This window comes from Nesoenas mayeri, assembly GCF_963082525.1.
Source record: "Nesoenas mayeri genome assembly, chromosome: Z".
Taxonomy (NCBI): Eukaryota; Metazoa; Chordata; class Aves; order Columbiformes; family Columbidae; genus Nesoenas; species Nesoenas mayeri.
In genome coordinates this window covers 61,731,717-61,750,644 of record NC_137542.1, presented here as the reverse complement: position 1 = coordinate 61,750,644, position 18,928 = coordinate 61,731,717, and the positions used below count along the sequence as shown (strand labels likewise).

Sequence of the window (18,928 nt, the reverse complement as noted above, 5' to 3'; positions counted from 1 at the left end):
AAGGAACGGGAATGGAAAAGCTCCAGTCAAAAGCGTGACTCCTCCACAGTTTGCTGCTTTGGTGTGTGTGCTACACAATATTTCCAAAGCAAACTAGATTGTATACAAAGAATTCAGGTAAGTACCTGTATGAGTGTTCCAAAGACATTAACCTTTTTTCTGGGGGAGGGGAAATACCCCCCAAAATAAATGACCGATCATGTCCCAGAGTAGAGTTGGCAGCTGGTTGGTTTTGGTTTTTCCTATAGCCATTTTGTGTTATTATTTATGTAGACATAAATATTAGGAAAATATTCGTGGTGTGCAGAGATATGTTTGTGTTGTATGTCTTCCTTTCACTCTTCCTGGTACAAGAGCTACAGTGAAGGTAAGCCAGTGTATGCAGGTTCTGTGCCCAGCTTGTCCCTTAACGTAAGAAAAAAAAATAGCAGATGTATTTATGGAACAGGCACTTTTAGTGCTATTACAATTCTGAGAAAACAAGAAAAAGGTACAACATTTCTAATAACAAAGTGAAACCGAGGTTGCATTTCCAGCACAAATCTACACTGCAGCGTGTCTAGCTCAGCTTTTCTAGTGCTATTTTTCACTTTGGTGGCAATGGCATATGCTGTTAATTTTGGGTTGTGGCGGAACAAGAAGGAAATGTGTTTTGAAATAAGCAAATTCTTGGATCATCCATGGATTTTCTTACGGAGGAAGAGGGTTGTATTTGTTGACAAGGTCTGCTGCGCATGTTCTTGCTGTGCCCTCGGCACTGTGTGTGGGTCCCTTTGCACATTCTGCTCTGCAGGACATATTTCTATCCAAGAGTATTTACTGCCATCAACTGGTGGCTGCTTTGGCATTGGCTTCAGAAGATAAGTAGCTGCTTTTTAGTGACTCATGGATATTTGTACAGTTTGGAAGTATATTTAATGCATGCATCATATCAGAATTGCAAATTAGTGAATGTCTGTAGGCTGCTCAGGGTGAGGCCTAAATGTTTGTACAAGACAGAAGATGGGAGATTGGTAGACCCATCATTTATTTTTTTCATTTTTGTTACATGTCAGATGGAAAGGAAAGGTACAGAGTAAATACTCACTGGGCCACAGTCCTCAAACTTGTAAAAACCAAACACCTCTTTGTCACAGAAGACAGTGGTAATGTAGGGTTTGTTTCTGTTACACCGCTTAATGCTCAGCAGAGGGGATAGGGAGAAGGGACAGAAGTAAAATGGAAAGTGTCAGATCTCTTTTTCCAAAACCATGAACTGTTTTATTTCTCAGCAGTCGCTCCTGCTTGCCACACAGAGAGAAGCCCGTTCCACAGTCTTTGTTCTTGCTGCCGTAGGAGGGAGTTCACACGAATCCTGGAGTTCTGCAGTATTTCTGAATCGCCAAACCACTCGTGTGTCACCGCTACCACCAGAACCCCAGCCGGATGCTCCTGTCACAGATCACTTCTCTAGGTCTGGTGCTACAGAGTTTTGCCAGTGTTTTTACCTTTTAGGAGGGAGCGATGTAACCTAACACTAAAATAGCCTCTGTGGAGGTCAGATGTAACATCTCAGCAATTTAACTGTTAGAAGCTTTGCTTTGCTGACACAAATTCCTCTACAATTCCAGAGGCTTTATGGGGAAGCTGTAGCAGCATCGCCACATAACCTGCCTTGCTCATGAAGTGCTGCAAGTCTGCACAACTGCAGACCACAGATACACCTTCCTGCCTTTCCCCCTTTGCACTGAGACGCTCTGTCTCTTACTTTCTCTAAGCTTTATGCAGATCTTTGCCACTGTCATGCTGACCACCCAGTCAGCTGGAAGACAGCACATCTCCCTGGGAACCTCGCCTCAGCAGGAAGGGGGGGCATAAAAACAGGCAGAGAGGATCAGTGCTGTTACAGCTGCTGCCTGTCTGCGTTAGTGCTGGGATCCGCTAATTAATTAACCAAAACTCTGGGAAAACAAAACAAAATAGAAATTGCATTCAAGATCACTCCCTGTATCTGCTGCCTTTGTTCCTGCTGTACTTGTGTGCTGTCTGTGGGATGTTTGTTGGAGTTGCTTGTGCCACAACCAAGTCACCTGTATTACCTTATTTTTGCTCTTTTGCCTCACCATGGAAGGCAGAAAACTTGACTTCTCTGAGACATCTCTCTATGCCCCATGTTGCTTGTATAAGGCCAAGCGCATTCATGGTCTTTCAAACAAAATTCACTGGTTACTAAATGCCCTTTGTCTTCAAAAACTTCGGTAATTCACATCACACTCCCTCTGTATACTGCTGTTCAGAGGTAACACGAATAAGAAAAAATGAAGAATCATGCAATTCATACAAAGCATTTATATTAACTATACTTTTTCTTCCTCAGTACTTTATTTTAAGCCCATTAAATTTCAGTAGGAATGTAACTGAGTTCTTAGCATACAAAATCATCAATGCATGCTCAAATTGCCATGCACGTTAACCACACAATTTAAACAACACAACAGATGTTTATGAATCAACTTCATACAAAACATCAAGTGATGGCCTGTTTATCCCCCACACCCACTTGCTGTGGGTAAAATGACTGTTGGAGTGGACAGAGTCCTGCAAAAACAGTATGACAAAGAAGCCATTGCACACTGGTCTTGTTTTCTAATGACATGTTCAAAAAAAAGTATCGGATTTGCATTACAAAATAGAATCAATAATATATGAAAAAATACAAGAACACACACACACACATCCTATCCTTCTGTTGCTGGAGCACATACACCTGTGTCATTCCCATAAGAATTTCCTGAAGCTTTCTACTGAAGGAAGGTCACAGCCTCTCCAAGTGACCCATTGCAGTGCCTACTGGTTGAAAGCGTCTCTTCGTATCAAAGCTGAAACATAAGCTCCTTACTTCATCTCAAGCCCACTACTACAGTATAAACAAATTCTTTCCACCCACTTTGCAACAGCGTTTTATGTATCACGTCACCCCCCGCCTTGCTTCGTCAGGCAGCTTTACGTTAAGCCAGGCTCGGTGGGTCAGCCTGGCACAGCCCACGCTGGCCTGGGCTGGGCCACTGGTGCGGCCTTGGCCAGGTCTGGCCATTCATAGGCCATTTGTTCCTCTGGTGCCCGTGGCCAGCAGATGGGATCAAGAAAAGCCGCATGCCAGTAAGTGACACTGGGAGCGTATCTGCTCTCATTTAATCCATCCTGGGAAAAAGACGGGAGGAGTGCAGGACTCGTCCTCAGCCAAAAGTAGCATTAGTTAACCATGCTTGATTGAGCAAATCTCTGTTCAGGAGATGAAGTTTGTCACTTTTATTTCAAAGAACAACAAAAAAAAAGGTGTCTACTCATGCAATGTTTTCAGGGAGCACACGAGCTGCAGGTTGCCTACCAGGACATGCTTTGCTTCAACTTGTATACAAACTAACGTACAGTACATCTAAAACACATTTAAATACTCAAAACCAGTTACAGTCCCAAGTCAATGCTATGTCCCATTTCACAGAATAATAAAACCCTGCAAGTCTTCAGCTTTTAATTTGCAAGAAACTTTAAACGGAAACTCTGTGTTCTAACCAGCATTTGTCAAGTCTGCACTATCAGCCATCTGGGATAAACCTGGGTTCTCCTCCCAGCCATCAGCTGCCCAACAGTTCCATAGTCTTCCTGCCTTCTGAGGCCCAGAAATACGAATTTGCTGAAGTCCTTAGTGGGTACTCAAGGTTTCAGGGATGCTTCTGAATAAGAAAGATTTGGTACTGTCAGCACCAGGTTGGTTAAGTGATATTGAATGAAAAAATGTAGCTCCTGCTCCCTTTGGAGCCCACCCTATGGAAGAAGCCTAGCTGTTTCCCAAAAGGATACTACGATGTTTTCCATTAGCCCATCAATGCGTCATTGCAATAGCAAGTCATGTGGTTTCCTAAAACAAATCTGATCTAAACCAAAACAATCTGATCTACTGAAATACTGTAAATCATAATTTCTTCACTTGCATCTGTCACAACCTTCCAGCCAGTGCAGGCCTGATCGCTTGACACACCACTGTCACCAGTTAACTGTTCTAGAAGTCGCTGCATCCCAGCTTTCACCCCATCCGAGACAGAGCTGGGCTGATGGGCTTGCAACGTCCTCAAGCAGTGGCTCCCTCTTCCAGTGCAGCACATCGAAAAAGACTTAAAATGTCATGGTGAATTCCACAGCCACCTCGTGGCTACGCCAGAGCTCTAAGACCAGCTTCAATGGCTGGTTAACCTGTTTGTTTTCATCCTGTGAGTAAACCCACCTCTCTGGCAGGGTTACAGAGGTGACTGCACCTGTGGACGCACCAGGAGCACCTGGTGGGGCCGCTTGCTCAGCCCCGGGGCTGACTCCTGCTGCACCCCATCAGGCCTTAATTCCTTTTGGATTTTAGTTTCAGGTACGTGTGTCCTTGTTGCTGCTTCATCAATGAAATTTGGCCAAAGTGTCACAATTCCCTTAAAAACCTTTGAACCTACAACACGGCTTGCTGCCTGCCTGTCCTGCCAGTCCAGACTGTGAGTCTTGTAGCCAGATTTCCCATCCTGACCGGGGCACATTGGCGCTGCTGCAGAGAGGGCTGCTCCCATCTTTATACCAGCTGGTCCTTTCAGAGAAGTTTCCAAACGTTGCTTCAATTCCTTTGCAAAAGGTCAGTCTCCTATTCTAGCTGAACACAGAAATCCTCTGGCTTGATGGGAATTTTTGCTGCCTGGTGTATGATCACTTTGTTTTAGCAGGAAAATCAGCTTAGTTTCTTCTGAAAAAAACCAAACACAAACCCCAAACCCAATAACCTGCCAATCCTGCCACATCATTACTGTATTTTAACTCGAAGCCTCAAACACCCCTTTAAAAGGAATTTTGTATTTCTGCGATGCACTCATTAGCAATAAGGAACGTACAAACTCCTGCCTTCTGAAAATACTTGCATTGCTCCCTGTCTTTGATTCAAAATACTTCCTTGTGGCACGCTCCAGTAATGCTTGTTTTGGAACATCCCAACACTTCTTCACTGCCTCTTCTTTTGGCTTCTGTGGCTGACCCACTCCCTCACTGAGGCTGAGATGTTCGTGCACAAAGACAGCACCCCATACCTACAGATACCTTTTATGTATTTTTTTGTTTGGGTTGCTCATGTGCCCATGTGGTGAGCAGGACGCTGGATGTTTACGTGTCTCATTCCATAAGCAGTTTAGGACTTTCTTACATCTATTGGAAACACGTGCTTGGCTGCTCCACATTATGAAAGAGAAAAGAAATCTGGGATCAAAAGGTTTTGAGCTGTAGTTTCAAATGATAACAATAACCACCCCCAATATATCGTAATTTCTTTTTCTTTCAAAGAGGTGTGGAAAAGGTGCTTATGTCAAACCAGCACATTGCTCTGCTTGTTTCAGATCTGTAGAACGAAATTTCCCCTCGCTTTCTCCCTTTTCTCCCCAATGCGCAGAACGCTCCAGAGCAAGAGGGCTCAGCTGGCAATGATGGGGCTACAGTCTGGACTGGCAGCTTCTGAATAAAGGACAACGAACCCTCCGGGGCTGCTTGTGGGACACACAGGAAGCACAGCAAGTGCAACCACGTTTTGGGCTGGTTACCACACAGCTCTCAGAGCGCAGCAGCGATGCAGAACAGCAGGGACTTGGTGCAGGATGCTCAGACTAGATACTATTCGAGTTGCTCAGCTACACGTTACTGTCCTGGCTCCTCTCACTAGATGGAAGTCAAAGAGAGAGCTGTGCCTTTCACTGATAGATTTCTGGTTCCCATTGGTGCAGATTCCTGAGAAATAACACTGCTGGAATTACAAAAATAGCAGTATATTCAGATGCACAGAAAGTAGATTTAATTTTTACATTTCCATGCACAGGTAAGGGCTGTGATGTCTTTCTTGCAGGGAAGTACAAGATGATTTCTCTTCCCATTTCTTTTGTTTAGAGAAAATTCCCATAATCAATTTCAAAGGTCTTGTTCCCTCTCCGAAAATCTGAAGCTTGCAAATATATGCATGACCATACTCAACTCAAAAGGGGAAAATCCAAACACGCAGATTATACCTCAACATACCTTGTCAATGTGCCGCTTCCTCTCCCCTTAGCACCTGGATGCCCATATTGTTTGTGAAGGTCCTGAGCTTTGTCTCCTTCTTGGTCTACTGGTAAAAAGTTCTTCCTCTTCAAGAATGACCACAGTCACAGAAATGCAGGTTCTCCGCCAAGAAAACTTGTGAGTTGCTATTCTCAATCTAGTGGAAGCAAAAGCAGCTGACACACTGCTGGATCCATGAGAGCAGATAAGAATCCCCAGAGCAGGGCTGGACAAGGTCTGAAACTACTTCAAAGTTAAAAGAAATAAAAACTCCAAAACCCAGCTCAGAATTTGGTTACACAAACACCACAGGTGATAGGAACCGAGGGCAGGAAAAACAGGGTGTGTTGTCAACCACTACCGATGACTAATACTGATACCAGACCTCTAGAGCTGTGAAGACAAAACAACCGAGAGGACATGGGGCTGGTTTGCAGACTGCCAAGACTCAGGCTGTGGTCATGCAGTGCTCACCTAACTCTGACCTTGAGAAGCCAACAGCAATCAGAGCAGAGTTTGGGGGCAAGCCAGCTGTGCTCAATATTAGCACGATGTCAGTACCTAAGGAAACCAAGATCCTTCCTAAGAACTTTTTTGTCGCCACTGGAAGTTCAGGTGGCCTGTGCTTTGCTATGCAAACCATTCTCATCTGTCTTACAGCTGCCAGTTCCACGTAAGGGCGTCTTTCTGGCAGCTCAGCAATTCCCCTCCAACCGCCCCAAGTCTAAAACATCTCCGATGGTTACTCCTCCTTCCCAAGGCTGCATCTGAAAATGACACAAACCGGGAGAGGTTTGGGTGCAGCTGAGCCCAGCGATGAGGGAGGAAGCGGGAGTAAGTGACCCCTCTGTTTCTTTGGTCCTCAGATGGGCTGCCAGCACTGCAGAGGCAGCATGGGCAGCTGCGGGTCCCTGAGAGGTTGTGGTGGACGAGCTGCCAGACCCCACGCGGTGTGAAACCCACTGCTGTCGGTAGTATCTAGAGGTACTGCAGGTATCGTGCTATGAACTGTTGCACCTGCTTCCTGGCGATGCTGCATGGCCAGAATAGTGGACAGGAGCTAAACTGACTCCAGGATCTAACACAAACATTTGTGTTCCCAAACATTTAACGTAATGGGGAAAATTAATCCTACTTGCCTAAAGTCAGTGGAGTAAAACAAGGAAGTAATGCTACTAAGCAAAAATAGAGACCTTAAAAACATCTGTTATTCTGTGGCATGTTCTCAGCTTAGCACCATTCAGAGGTAGTGCACATATGCAGCATTACTAAGAAAATGTAAACAAGACAATTTGAACATTGCTTTGCAGAGTCAGGTCCGTTTCCTGAAAAAAATCAGTGTATAGCTGCGCACTTAGCTGGCATGTCCAGTTACTGCGACTGAACTCTGTGTGTTTGGATGGAGTTTCTGGATGGTCCTTTTTTGTTTAGTTGCTCTTTGACATCCAGACCTCATCTCTAATCAGATTTCTCTTTGGCTTCAAGATCCAAGTATCTGCAATCAACCAAATTAAGTGCTTTTACTGACAGCTTTTACTGATATCCCCAGATCTGCAAGAGAATAAAGGTCTGCAACAGTTTTCCATTCCTCTCTCCATGCGGTATTTCTGAAAAAGGTTTTGATTTTGACTTTTGAATGCGGTTTTCACAAAGTGCTGTTCAGTAGCCGCTTCAGTACGGAATATAAAAGATGATGACAGAACGAATTGAGGTTTAGCCTCTCACTGAAGGCAAACCTGAAGTTAATTCCTAACTGGTAGAAAAACAAGCAGATATCAGAAACCTTTCACAACTGACAACTGAAAAGACACATCCCAAAACATTCATCTTTAATCGACACATTGTTGATTCTTGCAGGGTTTTCTTTAAAGGCATTATCCTGGCAATGCCACCGATAGCATTAAACAATACTTGTTTGTGTTACATCTGGTTTAGCCCTTTATTTATATTTTACCTGAAAATGTATTTTCTTAGAGACCTTAAAACAGCATTTCTGCATTATCAGTTCATTTTGTTCTCCTCTTTCCTGGATTTAATAGCCAGGAAAAGGAATCCCCAGTCTGTAACAGACAGATTAATTCACATGTTTTACTTTGTCCACATAGAAAAATGCAATTTCTAGATCATTGAGGCATATGGATTATGAACAAGACACTCCAAAAACTAACTATCCAGATGGGGATATACTTACAAAAATCTTTCATGTCAAAGTCAGGATTTCACAACATAACACCCTAATGCAAAATCCAGTAGCACCTGAAAGATTAAGGTAGCTGCTGCTATCACTTGCACATACTTGAAAAAGATTTAAGAAAAAAAAATAAAGAGTAAAAGTACATTCTCCAGAGAACAGCAAGTGTATTTCAAAATAAAAACCTGTATTTTTCATTTTCTTTTGTTTGTTTGTTTGTTTTGTCTTGTGTTTTGTTTTGTTTTGGTTGGATATTCCTGTTAGGTTTTTGGTAATTCTTTTTGCCTTTTTTTTCTCTTTTAGAAGACAGTAGTTGCCACATAACAAGTTACACACGACGTGACTGCTCTCCCCTCCAGTGTAATTTCATGGTCATACCTATAGAACTCAACACCATTTTTTCCTATACATCTTCCCATAGTTTCATTAAAGATAGACATGATGTGTAATACCTGTCTCTGGGAAAGTAATGTTCCAAACAGGCAACTTTTATCTTAAAGCAGAAGTGGAGAGGCTATAGTAGGTATAGCCACCTAAGTATGAACTTTAGGTCACAATATCTAAACACTCAACCACTGTACATAAACATTAAAAATAGTCTTAGCAATAGGATTTTATTTATATGTGCACTTATGTCCACCTTATCCCATATTTATGTTTGGCAACTATTTGGGAATTCAAAGGTGCAGCCATCAGCAATTGTATTATTTTAAAAAAGAAATGAAGCATATCTACTCTATGAGAAAAGAAATTCTCAAATATCCATTTCCAATTTTAAATTTAATTTAAATAGGAAAATATTAAAAATGTGCACATCTAAATTTTTCCATGTTCTGTATATACATATGTGTGTGTACGTATACATAGAAATACTCATGTACCACACATATTCACAAAATTTAAGTGGAAATATTTCTGTCCACTATTTTCCCACATGTAAATGACATCATATATTTAAAAATGTCAATAATAATATCATTAAAAATAATATTACATTTATTCCATCATCAACTTTCTGTGTTTTTATTTTCTTCATCTTTATTATGTCCATTGAGCATTAACAGGCCGGACTCTGCTTGCACTTCCACAGATGTTATGCCAAGTGAATGTTGCTGACATCACATCAGGGACACATCTGGTTTACAGCAGCTGAAGTGACAGGAGAATCAGGCCCAAACATCCCCATGTAAATTAAAAACTTGTCGTTATGTGCTCATCTGGACCTGATGAAGATATACACACCACCGTTTAAAATCCACTGAATGAAAAACATGTAGCTCACCACAAAGTTTTCAACCAGTAGCACGCTGAACCAAGCTCCCCCCCGCCCCTTTAATAAATAAAATAAGTGAGAAAATACGCTAAAATATGGAGAAAACTTAAACACTGTGTATATTACATACCATATAATACATGAGGGTTTAGCTTTTGATCTAAACCATTTTCCTGACTAGTCAGGGGAGACCTGATAAATCACTGGTAAAGAAAGAAGTGGTATTATAGAAATAAAGCACATATTTCTAATATAAATGAGAACCTGTGTGTATTATGTGTTATATACACACAGTACACACATGAAAACAAACTTTTCTAGTTTTGAATAGCAGTCTCTAAGTGAAGAAAATAGTGTTGTACAAATTTAATAAGCAGCTAGGTTTCATGTTTAACATTCAAATTAATTTGGGGAGCAAACAAAGGTCCGTGCATCTTATGACTCTAAAGTCAGACATTCATTCATACATTTTAAAAAAGCCCTCTTTAACATTACAAGCAATTTATGGCAAGAATGTTCTTTGATGCAAGACACATGACACTTGGCTTACCTTTCAAAGAGGTTTTTTTTTTTTTAAATAAATCTATTATATAAAGAAATGTGTGTCTGCCAAAAGTCTGTTAAAATTACATCAAAACAATTTTAAAACCTGCTCACTGAGGATAATTGAATTCAAATTCCTGTTTTTAAACATTTAGTTAACAGTTCAGAATATTGCCTGGTGTAGTTTCAATAAAGATGTGTGATATGAAGACCCATAAAAGAGTAAACATGTCTCCATTTCAATTTGCTATGACAACAAAACTTATAGAAACAGCTTTCTTGGCTGGACAAGTTCAGTGTACAAGTAATCCCTTGCAATAGCTCTATGCCCTTAACACAATCTGTAATAAAACAGTGCTCCCCATAAGCCATTATTCACAAAACCTGAAATTCATGTGACATTCTGAAAACGTCTCCTGCAGAACAGGTTAGCAGTTAATTGAACATACATATTCAATATATGTATCAAGGCCAGAAAACAAACAACTGGCTATTCCTTGTTATCTGTGCATGTCAAATTTTACATTTAAGATTCTCAGGGGTTTTTTGCCTTTTTTTTTTTTTTTTTTTCTTTTTTTCTGGGGGACTCACCTTCAGTCATTGGTTGGTTTCAAAATATAGTTAAGTGGAAGATAGTATCTCACTGTAATTACATGGAATTCATATGAAAAAGTAAACCTTACATTGGACAATACTGTAGAACACCAGAGTAAGCTCCATAAAGAGATACGGTATCTTCCAGTAGATATATATATATTTAAAAAAAAGAAAAACACAAAAAAAACCAAACCCAAAAAACACCAACCAACCAACCAACCAACCAAAAAAACCCCAAAAGGAAGAACTTTATACAAGCAGTTATAGCAACTATTTTTCAATTAAAGATGCAATTCTCTCTCACTCCTGGCAAGAATAAATTGGTAATGGCACTGCTTTGCCACAGTGCAAAGTATCCTGAGAAATTATTAAGAACAATAAAACACAGGGCTGTCATCACCAAGTTCTTGCACAAAACACAGCAATTAAATATCTTAAATAAATAAAACAGCAGATAACCTATATTGTGTCTATCACAAAAAGGGGATGTGACCTGGGACACTGCTAATTCTTCCTTCACTGATAATTAGAAAAGGATTGCATTCAATTACTGTTAATATCTTTCAAGTTATCTATGGCCAATAACGTACAAGGAGGTAATTTGTAATTCAAGTTTTTTTGTTAGTTTTTTTTTTTTCTTCAACTAGCTACAAGCTGAATTCTAAATTTTACATTGAAATATGACTCAAATTTAAAACAAGCCCTCTCAGAGGAGCGTTTTCTAATTTTGTGCAACTTTGATGCAGAGCCCAACATAGTCCTATGAAGAGAGACAGTGCATCTTTAAGCTGATTGGCGCTGATTGGCACTGAAATCCCATTTTCTTTAGCTGCATTCTATTAGCTTGGCCAAGTTATCTCGTAGCTCTGTTAGTTCAAATATTTTTCCATCAAGAATTTCTAAAAGTGTCTTCAAGTTATTGCGAAAAGCTTCTTGCTCATTCTGACTTTTCTCCAGACGTTGCTCTAGATCAGACAGCTGGCCTTCCAGGTCTTTGTTTCGAATTTCTACTTCCTTCAGAGAAAATACATAACATGTTAATGTCTCATCTGCAAACAGAAAGCAGTCTAACCTCCTGCTGGTATTCCTCTGCTATTTTGGTCAACTGCTTTTTAAAACAATTTGTGACACTTTAAAGCTTCCACTAAGCCAAAACCAGAACTTAAATTGTTATTACAATTGCGTGTGTGCCACCACTTCCTCCATTTTTTCAACAGTTCATCTGAAGGACAGAAACTTTTGGAGAGGGATAAAATTTAGCCAGTGTACAACAGATCTGGTTTACTTACTCAGGTAAGTTATTGCTTGTATCATTCAGAGATGTGCCTCCTAGTGAAAACAGCTTCTCAAAGGTTTGCTTAAGTTCAAGTACTCCCTGATTTAACCTACATGAACTGCTCAAGGACACAGTTCCCATTAAATGACCTCACACAGAAGCTCATCCAGAGCACCGCTTCCTGGACAGAGGAGTACTACCTTACCCCTGTCCCACATTATCACAGTTATCACAGTATGTTTGGGATTGGAAGGGACCTCAAAAGATCATCTAGTCCAATCTCCCTGCTGGAGCAGGAACGCCTAGGTGAGGTTGCACAGGAACATGTCCAGGTGGGTTTTGAATGTCTCCAGAGAAGGAGACTCCACAACCCTCCTGGGCAGCCTGTTCCAGTGTCTGTCACCCTCACTGAGAAGTTTTTTCTCAAATTTAAGTGGAACCTCTTGTGTTCCAGCTTGATCCCATTACCCCTTGTCCTATCATTGTTTGCCACCGAGAAGAGCCTGGCTCCATCCTCATGGCACTCACCCTTTATATATTTATAAACATTAATGAGGTCACCCCTCAGTCTCCTCTTCTCCAAACTAAAGAGACCCAGCTCCCTCAGCCTTTCCTCATAAGGGAGATGCTCCACTCCCTTCATCATCTTTGTTGCCCTACGCTGGACCCTCTCCAGCAGTTCCCTGTCCTTCTGGAACTGAGGGGCCCAGAACTGCCTCTTCACCGTGAAAACTAGGACAGAAACATCAACTAGCAAGACAGATCTTGAGGTGACACTGACTGTAAGAAAGTAAAACCAGTGAGTGCAAGCTGCATGTGATGTCTCGCTGCATGTGGTGTCTCACTGCCCAGAGCTCCCACCCCAGGGTGGCCACCAGCCCCAGGGATGGTCCCTTCCCACACAGTGGTGTGAAGACTGAGCAGAGACGGGGTACAGGCAGATCGGGGGACCCGACCTCAGCCAGCTCAGCGCTGGGTGGTGAGGAGGAGGAACACCTGGCACCAGCCTGTGGGACCCCCACAGCTTGGCTGGCACCGGGCAGGGGACGAGGCCGCGGCTGCTCGGCTTTGTGCGGACCCGGTGCCCTCTCTTCTGTCAAACTACTGGTGTGACAGTTGCGCTGGTCTGGAATAGCATATTGTTATTTGTCATGTTCATTGTACATCGCATAAATTCATTCTAAATTTCATCATTTCAGTTGTGAAAGACACTTTCCAAGGCAGAACAGAGGCAGCGTACTTCATACACCCTGTGGAACCATTCTCTGGAAAAAAGCATTGTGAATTCATTTTTACATACATTAACGTTGTTTCAACGCTGCTTCCCTTTGCAGAGGCTTTGTGTCACAAAGCTTTAATGGGCCTGCTCTGAGTTTTTACAGCAACCAGTTCCACACAGCCACAGGAGGGAGGTCTGGCAGCAGGCATTGCTCCCAGCACCACGACTCCTCCTCCCGCCCTCCTCTCCATTTTCGTTACGGTTCTTCTGTCTCCCTCAAAGCTGACAAATGTACTCATGTTAACATTGGAAATATCTCAGCTAGCCATAATAAACAACCTGACCCACGCAGAACGTGTGTGGGCACTCAAGAGTAACAGGTACAAAATGTCAGCCTTGTGTCAAAGTCCACAGCCCAAGACACGTTTCCACCTGTGAAGGGTCTGATGGCTCCACCAGCTACTGCATCCCTGGCCAGAAGAGGGATAGGGGGTTGTGGTCACTGCCAATTTTGGCTTCCAGGCCCTGCAGCAGGGCAGAGCTATAGGAACCCCTGCAGCAGGGCAGGTGGAGAAGGCAGAGCCTCAGGAACCTGATCTCCTAATAGCTGTGGTTGCTTGTGCAGCCAAGGGTCATGTCCAGACTGAACTGCAATATCTTCCTTACTTCTTGTGTGTAAATGGGCAAGTTAAAGGTTCCAGAGTTTTGGGCACTGGTCTTGAATATCACAGCTGAGAGCAGGAATCTGCCCTTGCTGCTGGGACCAAGAGGAGAAGTAGTTTAATCTGTTTAACACTGAATGATATAGTTGCCAAAGCATTAAAGGAAGCTAACTGAAAAGAGTATTTGTAGAAACTATATAAATTAAAATACATACATGCTTATGTAGTGATACCCCATCACTGCTATAAATGGGCAAGCTAATTGATAATAACCCAGCTATACCCTCTGAAGGCTCTCCTACTCCTGCCCTCTGAGCTGAGTACTGGCAAGTACTACCCGGTGTAGTGACTGCACGGGTTCAAGACCCTCTGAGGCCAAGTGACTGGGACAAAAAGGGAAATTCAAGGCCCTCTCAGCTCTGCAGGACTAACACAGTCCTTTCTTTAGCTCACTCAAAACCCATGGCTATTTCTCCATGTTTGCTCATGCATTCTACTTCTCCTGTCACTGCTCCTCTTCTACTCAACAAATGTGTGTGCACTAGAAGGTCTCCTTGCCACTGCTCTTAGACCAGAGATAATTAATTTCTGTAAGCAGGCAAGCCTGTGATGAAAGGGACCACTTTGGAACAAATCCGTGAATACATTAATGGTTTTATCTCGTGAAGTCTGGGCCTGAAGAGTACACCATTGGCCTGTATCTAGTACTGAAGATCATCTCTCAGGCCATTCTAGATGCCCTTAAACTGAGGAATTGTTCTGCTGTGAGCTGTTAGGGTGGGAGTACCCAGGTAAAACGGAAAGCTTTGTGTTGGCCATAGGAACTTCCATCCATACTCAGCAAAAGGCAAACTTTCCATTACAACTCCTTGCCCTGTTATCGCTTCAAATTAGAAGAGCTCCCTTCTTTTGTTTATAATTCCAGCTACCACATTTTATTTCTATTCCATTTTTGACATCTCTTTCCTAACCCATATACATTTGACTTCCCAAATATTTCCTCAGATATACTTTCTCCAACATTTCCTCCTGTTTTATTTTCCCTAAATTATGCTTAACATATTTAATAATGTATGGGAAGTAGAACTACCTGAAATATGTCAGAAGCTGTTGCTTTTAATTTCTGCTTCTTCCTAAATGCTACATTTGTTCCTTACACATGTTTACCCTCAATTAGGATTAATTATTTTTGCAATAGTATTGCATTACAAGTTCATGTCTAGCTAATGTGCAGTTTCCTCTTACAAATCAATCTACCTCAAAACTGTTGCTTCTTGATTTGAAGAAGGGGTGTCCATGTAATGTAATCTATTCTAGTTGTGTCATCATACTTCATTTGCAGTTAATCTCATTTAACAATAAACTAACTCTTCTGATAGGATACATTCAGGCCCTTTGCAAGGTGTATTTTACACTGTTTTTACAAGCTGTTCTTACAGTGGGCACAATAATTTCTGATGCACTGTTTTATTTTTAAAAACAAATAAATTATGAACAAGTTATGTTTGTTGTTTGCACCAAAATAATCTTTTGTGGAATTCAGTGCAAGGATCCAAATAAAATATTCAAACTATATGCAACAGCTATACTTAGGAATCAGCCGTAGTAATAAAGATATCCTGACTTACTGTGAGAGTTACACTGGTCATGACTAATGGATATATCTTCTCTACATTGCTAATGAAATTATTAAGTAACAAGTGCCCTGATACTTACCTTTCACAGTGATAACATATTGCTGGAATTTGCCAATGATGGATTTCTAATTCATTTCCTGATACGAGTTTGTCAGAAATGCAATACACCTTAACATAGTAATTTCTTTGTATAGCGTTTTTCATACAAGCTATATTCCAAAATATTTTAGTTACATAATCCACTTTTAAGCACAAGATGGAAAAAATAAAGCAGCAGAAAGAGTGAGATGAACAGATACGGCCCCTGGAGCCAATCACTCTGAAAATATTTGATGAGTCAAGGAAATTAATAGATGTGAGATGGTTGGTCTGGAGCTACAGAAGAAAACAGCATTTCACTGACATCACAGGTTGGGGTAAAGTGGCTCAGAGAAGGCCAGTATAATCAAAGCAGGATGATTATACCAAAGCAAAGGCTCAAGGTCTTTTGCATGGGCTGCATCAGGTCAGTAATAAGCTTTAAGCTTAAGAAAGACAACTTCTAACTCAGATCTTAAGTGAGCTTTAAGTGTACTTGAATCATACAGAATTATTTTCAGAAACTGATTATACATTAACTACATTATGACGTATGGACATGCATACACAACATATCCATTTGGTTACTAAAGATATAAATATACCAAAAGGAAGCTACTGACTTTTATAAAGTAAAAATTTTAATAAAAGCTTAGCATTTTCTTATCTTTCATCTCTTACTAGTGTCTCAGAATTCTGCTTGCTAAGGATAGCTAATTCCTGGCTCACTTTTACTTTTCATATGATCTTACCCTAAAATTATTGCATATGCTACTGCTAGAACAATTTCCAACTTTCATTATAATCTCCCTTTTGAGTCTCTCAGATAAGCACCTTTCAGCTGCAAACTCCCACTTTTAGCCTAAAGCCAGCAACAATTTCTGGAATAGCAGAACAGGCAAGCGCAGGTACATTCAAAACAATCTTTAAAAATTCTTTAAAGAAATAACATACTTTTTCCAGATAATTTGACTTAGGAATGAGAAAAATGAATAGACTCATTTTATTCTTATGTGGTTATTCTGTAGGTTAAAATGAGATTCAAGGAACTTCCAATTCAAGTAGTGCATTTCAAAGAATACCTGCTTAGTGATTTTTAAGCTGTGGCTAGTCTGATAGGCTTGCTTTCAGCGTGATTTGGGTCGAGCCACAGAACAGCGAGGGTCACCTTTCAGCGATTCGGATTTGGAGATATTTAATGCCTGAGTTGCCAGTCCTATCAGAATTCCGAATTCAGAGTTCAACCCCCCTAAGCTTTGGGTCAGCCTCACTCCCAAGGCAGGTTTCAAATGAAGTATGTGTGTTGGCTGGTCAGCCCGGTGATGGAGAGGAGCTCAGATGTAGCAAGGGAGGGTACACTGAGGCCACACCGACTCTGGTGGGCTGAGGTATCTGGCTTTACACACAGTAAAGAAACAACCCAGAAAAAAGAACAATAAAACCAAAATAATTCTAAATAATTCCAATAAAAGGTCAAAGTGTGTTTTTAAAGTCTGTACTACACAAGAACCCTTTAACCTTCTCTTCCTCAGGGCACATTTAAAAGCTGAACACAAATTCACTCCAACCTGATGATACACAGGCAGATTTTCCATGGCACACAAGACCTCTGGCAAGATACTGCAGTGAGAATGAGACCACAACTGCCCAGGACATGTATCAGTGCAGGACTTCTGCTAGCCCGAGCGTACTCTGTGGACTTGTAAATGAAATTTGGGTGTGCTCCCTCGGGTAAAATAGCAACTTGCATCAAGTGCAACTTTTTATACAAATTCCTAAGGATCATCCCATCCACCATTTTGCAATGCAGTCTAACTTACGTATTTATCTGGCATCTCCAGTGAAGGCAGCACAAGTTGCTGATGTGAACTGCTCATACGATGATAATTTTTCCCTTTACTCTAAATTAAGATGATGCTTACCTAAATTAAGATAGCTCACCTGTAACTTCTGGGTCAGAGAATCCCTCTGTGCCTGGAGCTCTCTGGCATTGTTGATTTCTTGCTTCAATCCTTCTATTTCCTAAGGGAGAAGAAATAACCTTGTTAGCAATGTGTTACCTGGCTTGGCCTCAGTGCTGGATATCACCTCTTCTCCTGAGCAAGCCTTTGTAATGAAACCAAAACTGGCAGCTGGCCACTGCCCAGCATAGCACATGAAGTTTAAGCCCCAGTCTCAATGCTCCTGAATCATGGTGCCTAAACAGCAATTCCACTGTGAATAAACAACACTACAGATAAACATTCACTTCTAAAAAAAAAATCAAAGTTTTCCTCTTCCACACAAAAGATCTCAATTTTTTTTTTTTTCTTGGAAAACTAAGGGTCCTGTAATTAGAGGAAGAATTTTATACTTTAAATTCTATCAGAATCTATCCTTCTCCGTTTTTTCAATGGAAAAATCCAACTTTCATCTGTGAGCTCCTTGTTCTGCCACTAGTAGCAGAGCATCAAATAACTGCCTGCTTTGACCATTGTTTCCTGTTAAAAGTGAGTCTAAAAGAAATGGTATCTCTAATTTAGCAAGAAGAAAGTAATTAGGTACTAAAATAACAAATATAGATAAAATAGTGAATGGAAGAGAAACTTTTTCTTAGCTTACTTTCAGGAGATAAGAATAAAAACAGCTAATGAAACTAAAAGGCATCAAACTTAAACCTATTGAATACTTTTCCCCAGAAGGGCATATTTACCTCCCCAAACCACTTCTGGAAAGGTCTCTTTGCAGCGAACAGCTCAGCAGAATTCAGAAGTGGATGGGCACCAAAATGGGACACATTATCAAGCTGAGGCTAGTCTCCTAAGTATGAGGGAGTTTGTAAAATGCTTTGTTCCATTTTGGGAGAATATTCTGTAACTACTGTGCCTCTCCTGTATCCTCTTTGGAAACACCTGAAAACTGCTCTGCTGGAGGCAGGACCCTGCAGCCCCCTCCAAACCTGCACACCAGTGCCCATGGCATCTGTCACAGAGGGCTCAAGGGATTTGGTCTTACATGAGGCAAATAATCCTTCACACGCAGCTCCTTCCACCTCTCTTTTCCCATTCATAAAGGGGCGATTCTTGATCATTCTGTGGCACAAATCTGCTTTCCCCAGGACCCATGCCAGTGCAGGTGTTACTCTAGTTCCTTTTATTTTCTTGGTGCTGGTCCAGCCCAAAGAAAATGGCACAAAAATATCCTCAGGTTTCAGGTTGAGGGCTTGGAATATGTTTAAGGAGCGGGCTGATCTTAGGGATCATAAAAGGCAGCTGTATTAACACAGCCTGAAAAAACAGATTGGCCTGAAAAAGGCATTGAGCTATTACTTTTTCCAAACTCAAAAGCATGTTTATGAGAGCTTCCCTTCTTAGTGCGTTTGGCCT

The 18,928-nt window shown here is 41.3% G+C and overlaps 1 protein-coding gene across 1 annotated transcript in view; it reads right to left on the bottom strand.

Moving 5' to 3' along the window:
- Positions 1–11,185: 11,185 nt before the first annotated feature.
- HOMER1 (homer scaffold protein 1) overlaps positions 11,186–18,928 on the bottom strand; it is a gene marked incomplete at its 5' end in the record, with an annotated part of 64,421 nt that continues 56,678 nt past the window's right edge. Inside the window, 2 exons of the mRNA XM_080362788.1 lie at positions 11,186–11,705; positions 17,505–17,585. Coding sequence (XP_080218914.1) covers positions 11,517–11,705; positions 17,505–17,585 — 270 coding nt within the window. The 3' untranslated portion in view covers positions 11,186–11,516. The remainder of the gene's footprint in view (positions 11,706–17,504; positions 17,586–18,928) is intronic.